Raw genomic sequence first — 14,450 nt, forward strand, 5'->3', positions numbered from 1 at the left:
GTAGTTTTAATTCCACCTGGGAAATATTAAAGGAGTCAATATGTTTCAAGGAGTGGACAATTTTTATACCGTGAGCGTGTCTGCGCCCGGTAAAGTAATATTGCATGGTGAACATGCAGTCGTTTATGGGAAGACCGCGATAGCTGTCAGTCTTGGACTCCGGAGTTCCATAGTCATCAAGGTAATGTGCTTTTTTTATTTATTTTCAATCTAACTGGCTCTGTGTAAAGTCATTTCTCTTCCTCCGCGAAGATCTGGGCACACTCTTGGTTATGGTAAGTGGTATCAAATCAACACTTTAGTTACTTCTCTATTAGGTTTTTGTGTGGATGCAAAGGTTCTTCCTAATTTTCTGTAAATAATAATTACACATACATAAACATAAATAGCCTATATACGTCCCACTGCTGGGCACAGGCCTCCTCTCAATCAACCGGAGAGGGTATGGAGCATACTCCACCACGCTGCTCCACTGCGGGTTGGTGGAGGTGTTTTTACGGCTAATAGCCGGGACCAACGGCTATTAACGGAAATAATAATTATTTGTAAATACATAATTGTATGGAGAAATGAACAAACATAACTTACAGTATTCTACTAGTGATGTGCTTTTCTCGGAATATTCCCACTTTGGGAAGGTTCCCAGCAGGCAGGTAAGACCAGAGTAAAGAAACAACAATTTAAAAAAGAAAAGCAGTTTATTTACTATTAGAGTTTTTACCGACTTCGAAAAAGAAGGAGGTTCTCAATACTACTAACACCCAGTATTTACTATTAACAAAACTGCTTTGTAATATTATTTGTTAACTGAAACGTTTTGTTACTAAAAGTTACATAGCCAAACATTTTTGTTTTTTAAGGAATATTACCATTTTAAACGCGTATTTTGTGAAGGTGAAGGGAAACATCGTAAGAAAACCCACATTCCTGAGAAATGCACTTTCGAAGGTTTGGAAGGTCAGACAGGCAGTCGTTTCTATAAAAACCGGACCTGACAAATCTTCAAGTTAGGTAAGCGGACCCTGTGAAAAACGGGACAATGCTAGGGAGGTGGTGAGGACACGTTTTTTTTTCATAATCATAATAATTATAAAGTGAATGACTTCTCTCAAACATTATGTATGGAAATAACTTCCCACGAATGTTTAATTGCTCATGGAAATACGCATAAATAATATATAATAATAAGTTAACACTCACTTACGTACATATTATTTAACTTAACTACAATCTGCCTGAGAAAATCTGAAAAAAAAAAGAGTAAGAAAAATATAATTACAAAGATGTTTACTCGAGATGTTTCCACGAAAAAAGGTCGTAGAGTCATTGCTCTTTGCCCAGGTATAAGGGAACCAAAATTGATTATTTCATTCGACTTATATTATCAACGAGGTGATATTCGGGCCTGTTATTAGGGCCCTGTGCTGAGGTTTTTCTTGCAGCTTCTTTTCCCCGGCTATACAGGTTGTGAGAAGCTGCAGTAGTTTTAGACGGATGATACGTTCGTTATGTAAAAATTGACGATTCAAAGTGTAACTATGTTACCTACTGAATAAAGATATTTTTAAATTTGAATTCTATATGCTGTGACCCCGAGTAAACCTGAAGAAAGTAGAAAGGATTTATAATATTTTTAATTTGTGTGTTTATTCTCTAGACTTTAAAGTAGTGGCAAAAAGGTGTAGAGTTCATTTATCTTAGTTTATCTATGACAAAAATAATAATTACGATCACCGAATGGCATAGCTGCGCTTACGCCATCTATTGTCGCCGAGCTAGGGTCCCAACATCCTTAAATTGGTTTCCTCTCACCAGTATTATTTTTGTCTAAAACTGGAACTCAAAATTTAAGAACACTGAACAGTAGGGACGCCAGGGGTTAAAAAGGCCACAACGAAACAATTCATATAAAAAAGCAATATTGCTATTTGACATTTGCGCATATAAAAGTAAGTGCGCAATGCAAACAAATTAATGTCATGTGAATTTCTTCGATGTGGCCATTTTAACCCCCCTGATGAGAGAAATAGGCAGTTTTTTATCCTCATTAAAGTAAGTATGTTTTCATTATTGTAAGTAGGTACGTAATTGAGTTTGGTATGTCTGTGGCTGTATTGGGTAATCCTTCGTGTGTTGGAAGGTCAGACGGGCAGTCGCTTCTGCAAAAAACCGGACCTGTCAAATCTTCAGGTTAGGTAAGCGGACCCTGTGGAAAACGGGATGATGCTAGGGGGATGATCATGTCCGTGGCTCACGATAGGTCTTCCATAACACCAGCGCCGAGGCCGGTGCTGAACACGTGTCACGGCATTATGCTGAAGGAGATCCTTTTTTTTATTTTGGACGCCCTCCACAATGTGTTGCTTAGAGATTGATATATTTTTAATTATTTGTCTTATTGTTTTTAAATAAATTTAGTTAATATGGTGTCCATATCGAAATAAATGTCTTTGCTTTCTTTCTTTTCTTTTATTAATTTTATAAGAGGTTTACTTTGTTTGCTATTGTTATCTTCATTTCTTATTCTAAAACTGGGCTTCGGTATTTATGTTTCAAAACATCTGTGTCTCTGACTCATTCTACTTAACATTGCTTTTTGCCCGTGTTGCTCACTGAAAACGCTAAATATTTCAACTGTTTTACACAATTTGATTACAAACATAGAAATGGGTGGCTTGTATTCATCTTTTTCGCAATTTGAATCACGCAAACTAATACGCGTTAAGCATTTGTGCGTGTTTTCCTACGTATATAATTTGGTATTGATTTATTTATAGCATGTTTCAAAACATGCGTAAGAGATATGTGATGTTATTTTTTTAATAATTTTGTCCTGGTTGCATGCACGATTCGCACAGCCGAGGTACGGCCTAGCGAGTAACTCACGCGACTGCACTTTTGACGTGGTTTCAACGGACTTTTTACGCGACTTAAAACGCATCTTTGATGCGACTTGGAACGCACTTTTGACGCCACTTGAACGCACTTTTGACGGGACTTAGAACGTACTTTTGACGCGACTTAGAACACACTTTTGACGCGACTTAGAACGTATTTTTGACGGGACTTTGAACGCACTTTGGACGCAATTTATAGCGCACTTTTAAGTAGCGTTTACTTAGTAATTGACTTTTGATGGAAGATTTCTTTATTTGAGGAACCACAGTCGCGTGATTGCTTCGCCAGGTAAGCTGTGCGGGGGCTACGTACGACTGGCAATAATGAAATAAGGAATGAGGGTTTTTTTGTATCGGTTACTAAAGGGCTTTTATGGTTTAAAAATATTCCGAATGTCACTGATTAAAAACATTAAATAAGCAAAAAATAGAGTACTTATTTTTTTGCTTGTTTTAAATGTCAAATTAATTTTACATACATGTTTACTTTTATATTGAACAATAAAACTTGATGGGACACCTTATTCACTTGCCATTTAATTTTAATCAGTGGCTCGAAACAACTTTCATTTTTCATAAAAAAATAACGAATACCTTCTCATCTGCAGGAGGTAAACACAGCATCGGAGCCAGCAGTTCACATCCATCTACCATGCGTGGAGTTACAAGAGAACATCCCCTTGGCTCCTACAGTCAAGAGCCTTTTCCACCCGAAGTTAGCACCAGGCATTGCTGGCAAATTCCACTGGAAACTACCGGACAAGCTAGATCACGATGCCCACCTCCTGAAGGTTGATGAGTTCCTCCACATAATCAAGCCTAACTTCGACAACCTGCAGAGCAACCAGAAGAACTCTTTAAGGAGTTTCTTATATGTCTTTTCTGGGATTTTCGGGAGTACGAATCTCCCTGTCAGGAGTATGAATATATCTATGGGCTCGGAATTGACGATAGGAGCTGGTACCGGCAGTTCAGCGTCTTTTGCCGTTTGTCTGACTGGGGCTTTGATCCAGCTTGTTAAGTTGAAGACGGCTTCTGGACACTTCGACCCGTTCTATGACCACACCAGCGAAGATTTCGATATGAAAGAAAAGGAAATCATCTCGAACTGGGCGTATAACTGCGAGAGGATCATGCATGGATCGCCTTCTGGTAAGTCAAACTAAGTCATCATCATCATCATCTCCCTAGCACATTATCCCGTTTTTCACAGGGTCCGCTTTTTATATGTTGGCTCAACTATGCCTGATGGTAAACATAGAGAAGCCCTAATTGCAGTAGCATCTGAAAAGCAACGTAATGAGTCAGTTTCGACCTGAAGATTTGACAGGTCCGGTTTTTTTACAGAAGCGACTACCTTCCAACTCAAGAAGGGAAAACTAGTTCAATACTGGTTAGATCAGGTCACATACCTCCGAAAATGCGACGAAAATCACATACGACCTAAAATTCCACTTGATTCAACTCGGAATCATGGCCTGAATCAAAGGCAAGTTTGATGGCAAAGTTTTCGTTACGATCTCACTAACACCCTGTATAAACTCACGGAATTCATATTTCTTGTGACATTGCCTTCGCGCCTACCTTCAAATCTAATAATTTTGTCAATGCAAACCTGTCACCACTAAATAAATTATCGTGTTTTCCTATGCGTTGCTATTATTCTTTTGTTTATTTTGTCCAGAAACTTCAAATCATTCCCCTTGACCTTTGTCCAAATCATTCGGTAATGTCCACTTGTCTTTAGTATTTTGACCTTACTTGCGTCTGTTATATAAAATCAATTCGCCTTTGTCCAGCAAGGTGAGATATTCAATGTTGCAGCCAATGCAATAGATGTGAGCTTATGTAACGCGTTAGGGCTGGCACAGACCGGCTTTTGAATAATACTTCTCATCAAAATTAAAACACATAATAACGGATTCTTACCGCGTTTAAAATAGGGATATGAGACTCCCGATATTTCGACACTGTTGCAAGTGCCATGATCACGGGATGACTGTGTGCTAAAAATATTAAAAGATAATTAATTAATTAATTACGTCTTAAACCTAAATAAAGATTCTATCTATCTATCTATCTATCTAATGGAGCTCGGTGGCGCAGCGGTAAACGCGCTCGGTCTGCGATTGTTGAAGTAAAGCAACTTTCGCAAAGGCCGGTCATAGGATGGGTGACCACAAAAAAAGTTTTCATCTCGAGCTCCTCCGTGCTTCGGAAGGCACGTTAAGCCGTTGGTCCCGGCTGCATTAGCAGTCGTTAATAACCATCAATCCGCACTGGGCCCGCGTGATGGTTTAAGGCCCGATCTCCCTATCCATCCATAGGGAAGGCCCGTGCCCCAGCAGTGGGGACGTTAATGGGCTGATGATGATGATGATACACTTCAACTGATCGTTCCTAACATCGCTTAGCGCTTGATGTATCATCGCTGCCAATTTTAAGTCCATTAAAGTCAATTTTACAGAAAATAAAAAAACTTCCGCCTGAAATTTTTTTGTATGACTGTGTGCTAAAAATATTAAAAGATAGATATTTATGTACATAAGAGTTTGTACTGAATGTTTTAGGAGCAAAATACTATTCGATCCTGACAAAAAATAAATTTGGTGAGGGTGATACATAAGAGCTTTTAAATTCGCAACGACGGTATTCGTTTCAACGGTCGTTGGGCTCAAACCGGTCGTTTGCATTAGGCCTTAGGCACATCCCGCTTAGGGACGGTACTGAAAAGTATCGGCGTCCGAAGGACGTAATATACGATCCCGACGATCCGATTACTCTAGCCATAAAGGCAGCCAATCAGCTCGCGACACCAAACACTTCAGGACCCTGATACCGACCCCGCCGGCGTGGTCGACGATTTCCCTCATTCAGCACTTATCGCTATCGACCCACTAGGGTCGATTAATTCTTTCAAATATTTTTCCTCTCAGACGACGCCCTGAGCCGAGGTTCGCGCCCAACTGGGCACCCTCAGGCCTGTTGTCTTAAACGTTGTACCGGGTGAGAGCCTTCAGCGCTCCCCATTTGTCCGGCCAAGTAGTTAATGCCATCTGCGGCAAATCTACAATAAGTCACGTCAAAAAAAAAAACGTGATGGTATTTGCGTTGACGAGAAAACCTGGTGTAGCCAGCACTAATATTGTTGTGTTGTCAACAACACTTTGATTACCGGAAGAATATGGGTTTGTTAATGATTTCAAATCGCAGTAGGTTTTAAGGAGGGACCCCGATTCCTGCAGACACCTCCTAATTTTACTTTAAGTTATACCTGTCATTTTCTTATCCACCGAAAAGGAAAGGGACGGATGATTGACAGCTCTTAATTTTAGGAAGAATGAGTAAATGAATGGATAACCCGGACGAATCAAAAAGGCATCTCGCTGGTATGCAAACTATTTGACGTGTGCTGTCAACATAATTCTGTCGGGTTATTGGCCAATGTAATTTATTTAGACGGTTGTTTTAGATTTCAGCTTAATATTGACGTGTATTCCATAAATTTTATGCCTGTCGATTACCCGTCCCTTTCTTTTTCAACGGATAAGAAAATGACAGGTATAACTTAAAATAAAATTAGATGGCGTCTGCAGGAATTAGCACCATTTTATATTTTTTCCAGGCATAGACAACGCGACATGTACTTTTGGCTCTCTGGTATCTTTCAAAAAGGGGAGCAAGCCCAGACATTTGGACATCAGGATGGACCTCAGGGTCTTGCTGGTGGACTCCAGGGTCCCTAGAGAGACCAAGTCCTTAGTGATGAAGGTAATATTGTTATTGTATTTTGATGTGTACAGTCACGAGTACTAATATGTATACACTTTGAAACCATGTCACATTAACTTTTTTGACAAATTAAACCGTAAGTCTCATTAAAAGTCAATTATGATAGTGCGACAGGGTTCTGAAGTAGGTACATGATATTGCTCATGGCTGTACATACAATCAAAGTGCAAAAGTTCAGTCACTGAGCCCAGTAAACGGTGGTGAAACTATGAACCATTAGTTGTCATAATTATAAAATTTATGTTTTTGTAGGTGTTTTTGGTCTATTACAGAAACGACGTGTAACCAAGAGGTCTTTAGTGCAACCAGTTAATTTATTACTTTGCAAAAACTGATTGGACTTTTGCACCTTATCGTACCTATGTCATGGAATAAAGAATGATACTGCGTACCTATAGAATCGAGGAGCTCGGTGGTGCAGCGGTAAACGCGCTCGGTCTGCGATTGTTAATGTTAATCAACTTTCGCAAAGGCGATAGTATGGGTGGCCACAAAAAAAAAGTTTTCATCTCGAGCTCCTCCGTGCTTCGGAAGGCACGTTAAGCCGTTGGTCCCGGCTGCATCAGCAGTCGTTAATAACCATCAATCCGAACTGGGCCCGCGTGGTGGTAAGGCCCGATCTCCCTATCCATCCATAGGGAAGGCCCGTGCCCCAGCAGTGGGGACGTTAATGGGCTGGTGATGATGATGATGACGTATAGAATGATAACTCTCCACGCCGCACGAATTCGTATCGGGCGTCGACCTAACCCCCTCTGGGTCTTACTTTGTCTATACGCCGCTAAGGAGTAAGGGAGAAAGCGCAGGTTGTCTGTCTCGCTCGCACTATGTCCTGTCAAGTAGTCAAATAAGGAATTCCGACCAATTTGCTACATTTGTACGTAGTAGATGGGCTATGACTGGTTCTACGGTGATTTGTAATTAATATTGGATTCAGTTACAATAAATAAGTCAAAAAAGCTACGTAAACTAAAATTGGAGTAGGTCTGTACATAAAATAAATACAAAACTGGGCTAGGCAGGCAACGCATTATTCTGCATTCTATTATTACGACATCATAGGAAGATAAGCAGCTAAACGCGTTCTATGTTTTATTCGCTACTACTATCGTGTGGGTTGTTAGGGGGAATAACAACCCCATCAACCCTGGTGTCAGGGTTACTATTGAGCCGCCAAAGGCCCCTGACATGGCTCATATAACGACTATTTACTTACATCAGGGGATAGGACCCTAAGCATACCTTATCTCATTAACAGTTTGCCTGAGAACATTGAAAATGAGCCAAAAATGTTTGAAAATAAGTTTATTAGATTTAATTTAGCACGTACTTACCTATTTTTTAATTCTTAATTATTGTAATTTAACCAAGTGAGCGAGACTGTGATCCTGCAGACAAATTGCTTATGCAATTTTGCAGGACATTGCATTTAAACTAATGTTATACTTAAGGCTTAATAATAATAAATAAATAAAATAAATAAATAATCAGTAGTGTCCGGGACCAACAGCTTAGCGTGCCTTCCGAATCACAGATCATCTTACTTTCGGACAATCAGGTGATCAGCCTGTAATGTCCTAACCAAACTACGGATCACAAAGTGAAGTTGGTGATATGTCCCCGTAGGATCGTCAGTCCAACGCTCAATCACTGGACCACAGAGGTCATTGGCGGTTATTGGTCGGAGGTTCCTACATTGAAAATAAGCGATGTTTTTTTTGCAGGTCGCAGCGTTGAGGCAAAGGAACACAAGCATAGTCGACCATATCATGGACGCGTGTGACCATGTGGCTCACACAGCCACGCAGGTTAGTGTTAGTATTGTTTTTTTTTTGCTATAGTTTCGAGATGGGAGGGGTAACGAAGGTGAAGGTAAGGTAGAGGAGGGGTAAAGGATTTGGTGAGGATGCCGGAATGCTTTTTTTAAAATCTTGTTTTGTTGTATTTGTTTTGGGCAGAAGGCAAGAGGGAAACCACTGCCCTATTTTTCCCTAAAAAAGTAGCATGGAGAATGCTGCACCGACAAGAGCGTGGCTCTTAAATTGATGGTGGTGGTGTTGTATTTGTACTTTTCTGGCTGTACTTTAGAAAAATTCTCAAAAGGACAGTTTCTCAAAAAGACAAGGTTGTATGTAGTAAGCTGAAAAAGAGAAATGGTATATGACGGTGTATGGAGGTGGTGTTGGGTGTTTTGAGAATCTCATTGAGAGTCTAAATTCTTTTTTTTTAAGCGATTTTTTTTATACTCTGTACATTAAGTACATCGGATTGCAAACCAATGAATCTATAAATCGTGTGTGTATGTTACAGGTTTTAGAAAAACTCTCCAGTGACAAGTGTGAGCCGGACATAGAGGCAGACTATCAACACTTAGCCGTAAGTTGTATTTTCATTGCTAATTATAAAGGCAAAAAAAAGAAAGATAGAAAGCATTTATTATTAGAGGACGCTAAAAACAGTAGGGAAAAATACTAAAGTAATAATGACAGTCACTTGAGTTACTACTACTGGTGCGGCATCCCGCACCAATTCGTGTCTGAAAAATAAAATTCCATGCTTCGGAGGGCACGTTAAGTTGGTCCCGGTTATTAGCCGTTAAAACACCTCCACCAACCCGCAGTTAAGCAGCGTGGTGGAGTAAGCTCCATACCCCCTCCGGTTGATTGAGGGGAGACCTGTGCCCAGCAGTGGGACGTATATAGGCTGTTTATGTTATGTTTAATTCCATAAATAAGTTAAAAAAATGTAACCTTTAGATCTGTCTTTATTTAGTAATCAGAATTTCATAATTTATCTTTGACCTAGGAAACTACGCAATTCCGTGGTGACTGCCTACCCCGACAGGGATTAGGCGTGATCTTACGTATGTACGATCACGAGCATTAATATGTATAGGTACACTTTGGTACCATGTCACATTAACTTTTTTGACAAATTGAACATTAAGTCTCACTAAATGTCAAATATGTTAGTGTGACAGAGTCCTAAAATGGGTACATTATATTGTTCATGACTGTATGTGTATTCCAGGAGCTATGGGACATGAACCACTGCCTGCTGGCGGCGCTGGGCGTGTCCCACCCTACCCTGGAGACCATCCGGGCGGCGGCCCGGGCGCGGGGACTCGCCTGCAAGCTCACCGGCGCAGGCGGCGGCGGGTGAGCACCCTAGCTTATATCTACGACCCGCGCCAATAGCATAGAATAACGAACAATACTACGTACAGAACGGCAACTCCCCGCTCCCCACCAGCGGCTGAGTTAGATTTACCTCCCCCCCCCCCCCCCTCGGTCTTACTTTAGTCTTCAATCGTAAGGGCGTCAAACGTCACACACACAGATGCGCGTCTACGATAACGTCATTGTGTAGTGTCCGTGTAAAAAGAGGTTTTTGTATGAAGTGTCCGGTGTGTGTAAACGTCGAAACACGAAATTTATATGGATTTTGTATGCAAAAGCACACTATGACATCATAAAAAAGCCTGTAATGTCCTAACCAAACTAGGTCACACAAAGTGATTTTCATGATATGTCCCCGCGCCGGGATTCGAACTAGGGACGTTCCAATCGTGAGCCCATCGCTCCACCACCGAAAACATGAATAACGATAATATATTGCTAACACAGTTGGCTCGACCATTATAGACGGCGATACGGCTCATCACCTATCACGTTGGTCTAACGGAAAGCTCGGTGAGGTGTAGGTACTTAGTTCATCTTGTGATAAATGTACGATGAGCTGCAAAAGTCCAATCAGTTTCTTGCAAAGTAGGTTGCACTTAAGACCTCCTGGTTACATGTCGTTTCTGTAATAGACCAAAAACACCTACAAAAACATAAATTTTATAATTATGACAACTAATGGTTCGTAATTTCACCAGTGTTTACAAATAATTCGCTGGGCTCGGCGACTGCACTTTTGCTGTTTGAGTGTACCTGTAACAACCCCAATTGTGATATAGTCCTGAGCTTATGCTATTGTTTCTTTGCAGCTATGCGATGGTCCTGATCCCACCGTCGACTCCTCGCTCGATCGTGGACTCGCTGTCGGGGCAGCTCCTTGAACTAGGCTTCCGGGTGAAGGAGACCCGGCTTGGGGGACCGGGGGTCACCTTGGAAATGTGACCCGGTCCCCCCGCCAAGCGGTGGAAGATCAGCTAGTGTGTATGTTACATCTTGGTGTCAGTAAGATTCTTGTGTGCTTGTTGGGTTAAGAGAATTTCCAGAATCGGGATAAAAGTTTTAAGGGAGTATAAGTTTGTTGTAAAGAATTAGGATTGATTTTTGAACATTCTCGGGCGGCCTCCAGATATCTGGAGTTTTCAAGGCTAGAGGGAATAGGCATTTGGTAGGTAAGCGTCCAACCTTAGGCTGCATCGTGAGATTGTGGTTAAACGCGAGCCTGTATTTAAAAATAGCCCGCGTTTTGGATTTTAAAATTACATTGGGTTTTGTTGGGTGGAGATAAATGTGAATTTTTTATTTTTATATGAATCCCATAACTCTGTTTTATCATGTGTTGAGTGAAATATAGAGTTACTACCTGTGGATAATAAGAAATAATAGGGGCAAAAATAATAAAGAACACATTTTTTTAACGATTTCGTGGGATATATATAGGCACTAATATTCGATATTATATTTATATATTATAAGCTGTGAAGGAATATTACGTGGTTTAAATATTAAAGCCAACAATTTATAATATAATAGTACTTACTGGTGCTGATCCCTGTACACACCATCTAATTTTATTCTAAGTTATACCTGTCATTTTCTTATCCACTGAAAAGGAAAGGGACGGGCAATCGAAAGGCGTAAAATTTATGGAACACACGTCAATTTTAAGCAGAAAAAGAAACCCTCCCAAAATTTTATATTGGCCAATAACCCGACAGAATTAACTTGACAGCACACGTCAAACATGTTGAATATCAACGGGATGCTTATTTAATTCGCGCGGGTTTATTAATCATTCACTCATTCATTTTAAAATTAATAGTTGTCAATCATCCGTCCTTCCTTTTCGGTGGATAAGAAAATGACGGGTATGGCTTAAAATAAAATTAGATAGTGTCTACAGGAATTAGCACCATTTTTTAACATAAATAGCCTATACACGTCCCACTGCTGGGCAATGCCCCTCCCCTCAATCAATGATAGACGGTATGGCTCCAACCATGGTATAAGAAAACCAGGTATGCTCAAAACTGACAGCTAGCATTTCAAGGTTAGCACAGCTGACTGTGTTGCCATTTCGTAAAAAATAAATTACCCACGTCCAATGTTTTTAATTTACTTTGCAAGGAAATTTTGTACTTTTAGTAAAAGATTTACGTATAGTCGTAATGATATTTATATATGTGGGACAAATAATAGTAATTAAATGCATTAGTCAGTAGTTCACTTAATTTTCAATAATAAAATTTACGTCCTTGGAATGTTGGAGATACCAATTGAATGGGTTAGCAATGGCGGCTTGTCATAGGATTGAGTATACTTGGTCTTCTTATACCATTGCTCCACCACGGTGCTCCATTGCGTTACTTATCCAATAAGGTATCAAAATAAATACCTACAAACGTATTTTGAAATTAAAAAAAAAAACAATTGTTTTAGTATTTTCGACACAAGATGTAACATAAAATTAGAAAAATGTGTATCGATTTCTGAACTAAAATGAATTGACATAAAAAGTGTTGTTTTGGAATAAAGTACTTTATGTCAGGTGAATAAGTGTTAAAAGTTGTTCCAAAGACTTATAATTAGTGGAGTGGAGTTATAGGAATAACAGATTTATTATGAAAATATGAAGTATGAAAATAAGTTTTCAAAGCTTTAATGACACCGCAGTGTACGTATTTATTTGTCTTACCCCAAGGTAAGGCGTGGTACAGTCATGAGCAATATAATGTACCCATTTTAGGACTCTGTCGCACTAACATATTTGACATTTAGTGAGACTTACAGTTCAATTTGTTAAAAAAGTTTAATGTGACATGGTACCAAAGTGTATACGTATTAATGCTCGTGACCGTACAATGAAACATTGTATTGTATATTCAATGTAACATTACTTTTGAGGGTAGAAAGAAAAAAACATGTACTTTAAAATCAGAGATACTAGTATCATCACGCCAACTTTGTTGATATTTGAAGAGTTCGGTGGCACAGCGGTAAACGCGCTCGGTCTGCGATTGTTGAAGTTAAGCAACTTTCGCAAAGTCATGGGTGACCACAAAAAAAATCATCTCGAGCTCCTCCGTGCTTCGGAAGGCACGTTAAGACGTTGGTCCCGGCTGCACTAGCAGTCGTTAATAACCATCAATCCGCACTGGGCCCGCGTGGTGGTTTAAGGCCCGATCTCCCTATCCATCCATAGGGAAGGCCCGTGCCCCAGCAGCGGGGACGTTAATGGGCTGATGATGATGTTGATATTTATTAATTTTTTATTTTAAGTGCAGTTTTCACTAACACAGTTGGCTCGACCATTATAGACGGCTCCATCACCTATCGCGTTAGTCTAACAGAAAGGTCGGTGAGGTGTGGGTACTTAGTTCATCTTGCGATGGACGCCTGCCCCAATCGGGGTATAGTTTTTATCTTATGTTATGTTATGCTAATTTTCTAACCTCAAAAGTAACTTTACAATCAAGTATTTTTGTACCATAGCCTTATGTAAGACGTAAACGCAATAATGATGCTAATTCCTGTTCACACCATCTAATTTTATTTTAAATTGTATCTGTCATTTTCTTATCCGCCTAAAAGGAAAAAGACGGATAATCGACAAGCATAAATTTTATGGAACACACGTCAATTTTAAGCACAAATCTAAAACAACCGTATAAAAATTTTACATTGGCTAATAACCCGACAGAATTAAGCACATGTCAAACGGTTTGCATACCAGCGAGATACCTTTTTGATACGCCCGGGTTATTCATTTACTCATTCTTCCTAAAATTAAGAGCTGTCAATCATCCGTCCCTCTCCTTTTCGGCGGATAAGAAAATGACGGATATAACTTAAAAGTAAAATTAGGAGGTGTCTGCAGGAATCGGGGCCAATATAGACGTAAGGTCCAATGTATACGACGAAACAGCAGGCAAACATTCCAAAAGTGGTATGACAATATTAAAGCGTAAATATTTGTTTAGGCTGAGTTCTTCGCGCGGCTTTGTTTGACGTGAACATTGAAGATATCGAGGAAACTTAAACTAGCTTACATATACAGGGTGTTAGTTACATCGTAACGAATACTGAAAAGGATGATTCAGACCATGATTCCGAGTTGATATCAAGTGGAATTTTCAGTTTGAAAATTCATGAAAATGTTTGTTTTTTTCCATCCCTCAAACTTCACCCTATGGAAATACTGAAAACTAGAAGTACAAAATTTCCCTGCAAAGTAAATTAAAAACATTGCTCGTGTGTAATTTGTTTTTTACGAAATGGCAACGCTGGGCGGGATGACGTCAGCTGGGCTAACCTTGAAATGTTAGCTGTCACTTTTGAGCATACCTGGTTTTCTTATACCATAGGCAACTCCCGGCTATATTTTTTCTGCATAGAAAACATAAAATCTAAATGCAATGAAGACAAAAACTAGAAGCTCAAATGTAGGCGGCAGCACTGTTGAGTGTTCTTAAATTTTGACAGTTCTCCATCAACTCAACAGTAGCGACATCTGGTGGGAGAAATGGGTAGTTTTTATCCACATTTGATCGATAACTTACATAAAGTTTGATGTAGGGATAGT

At 39.8% G+C, this 14,450-nt stretch overlaps 1 protein-coding gene across 2 annotated transcripts; it reads left to right on the forward strand.

Annotated features, from left to right (window-relative positions):
• The first annotated feature begins 40 nt into the window (after positions 1-40).
• On the forward strand, positions 41-13,975 carry LOC126376266 (mevalonate kinase). 2 transcript variants are annotated; one of them, XM_050023568.1, is made up of 7 exons: positions 41-181; positions 3,506-4,049; positions 6,523-6,668; positions 8,414-8,503; positions 9,000-9,065; positions 9,720-9,847; positions 10,681-13,975. In XM_050023568.1, the coding sequence occupies exons 1-7, from the start codon at positions 41-43 to the stop codon at positions 10,811-10,813; spliced, it is 1,248 nt and encodes a 415-aa protein (XP_049879525.1). In that variant the 3' UTR covers positions 10,814-13,975. The 2 variants fall into 2 exon arrangements, with proteins under 2 accessions (XP_049879525.1, XP_049879526.1); XM_050023569.1 differs by having other exon boundaries at positions 8,414-8,497.
• Positions 13,976-14,450: the final 475 nt, after the last annotated feature.

Source organism: Pectinophora gossypiella, chromosome 20, assembly GCF_024362695.1.
Source record: "Pectinophora gossypiella chromosome 20, ilPecGoss1.1, whole genome shotgun sequence".
Taxonomy (NCBI): Eukaryota; Metazoa; Arthropoda; class Insecta; order Lepidoptera; family Gelechiidae; genus Pectinophora; species Pectinophora gossypiella.

What these genes read in the sequence shown, in the direction of transcription:
- LOC126376266 (XM_050023568.1), top strand. Translation starts at nt 41, where the DNA reads ATGTTTCAAGGAGTGGACAATTTTTATACCGTGAGCGTGTCTGCGCCC. An exon ending in GGAGTTCCATAGTCATCAAG is followed by an intron (nt 182 to 3,505) that starts GTAATGTGCTTT and finishes TCTCATCTGCAG; the next exon opens with GAGGTAAACACAGCATCGGA. An exon ending in CAGACTATCAACACTTAGCC is followed by an intron (nt 9,066 to 9,719) that starts GTAAGTTGTATT and finishes TGTGTATTCCAG; the next exon opens with GAGCTATGGGACATGAACCA.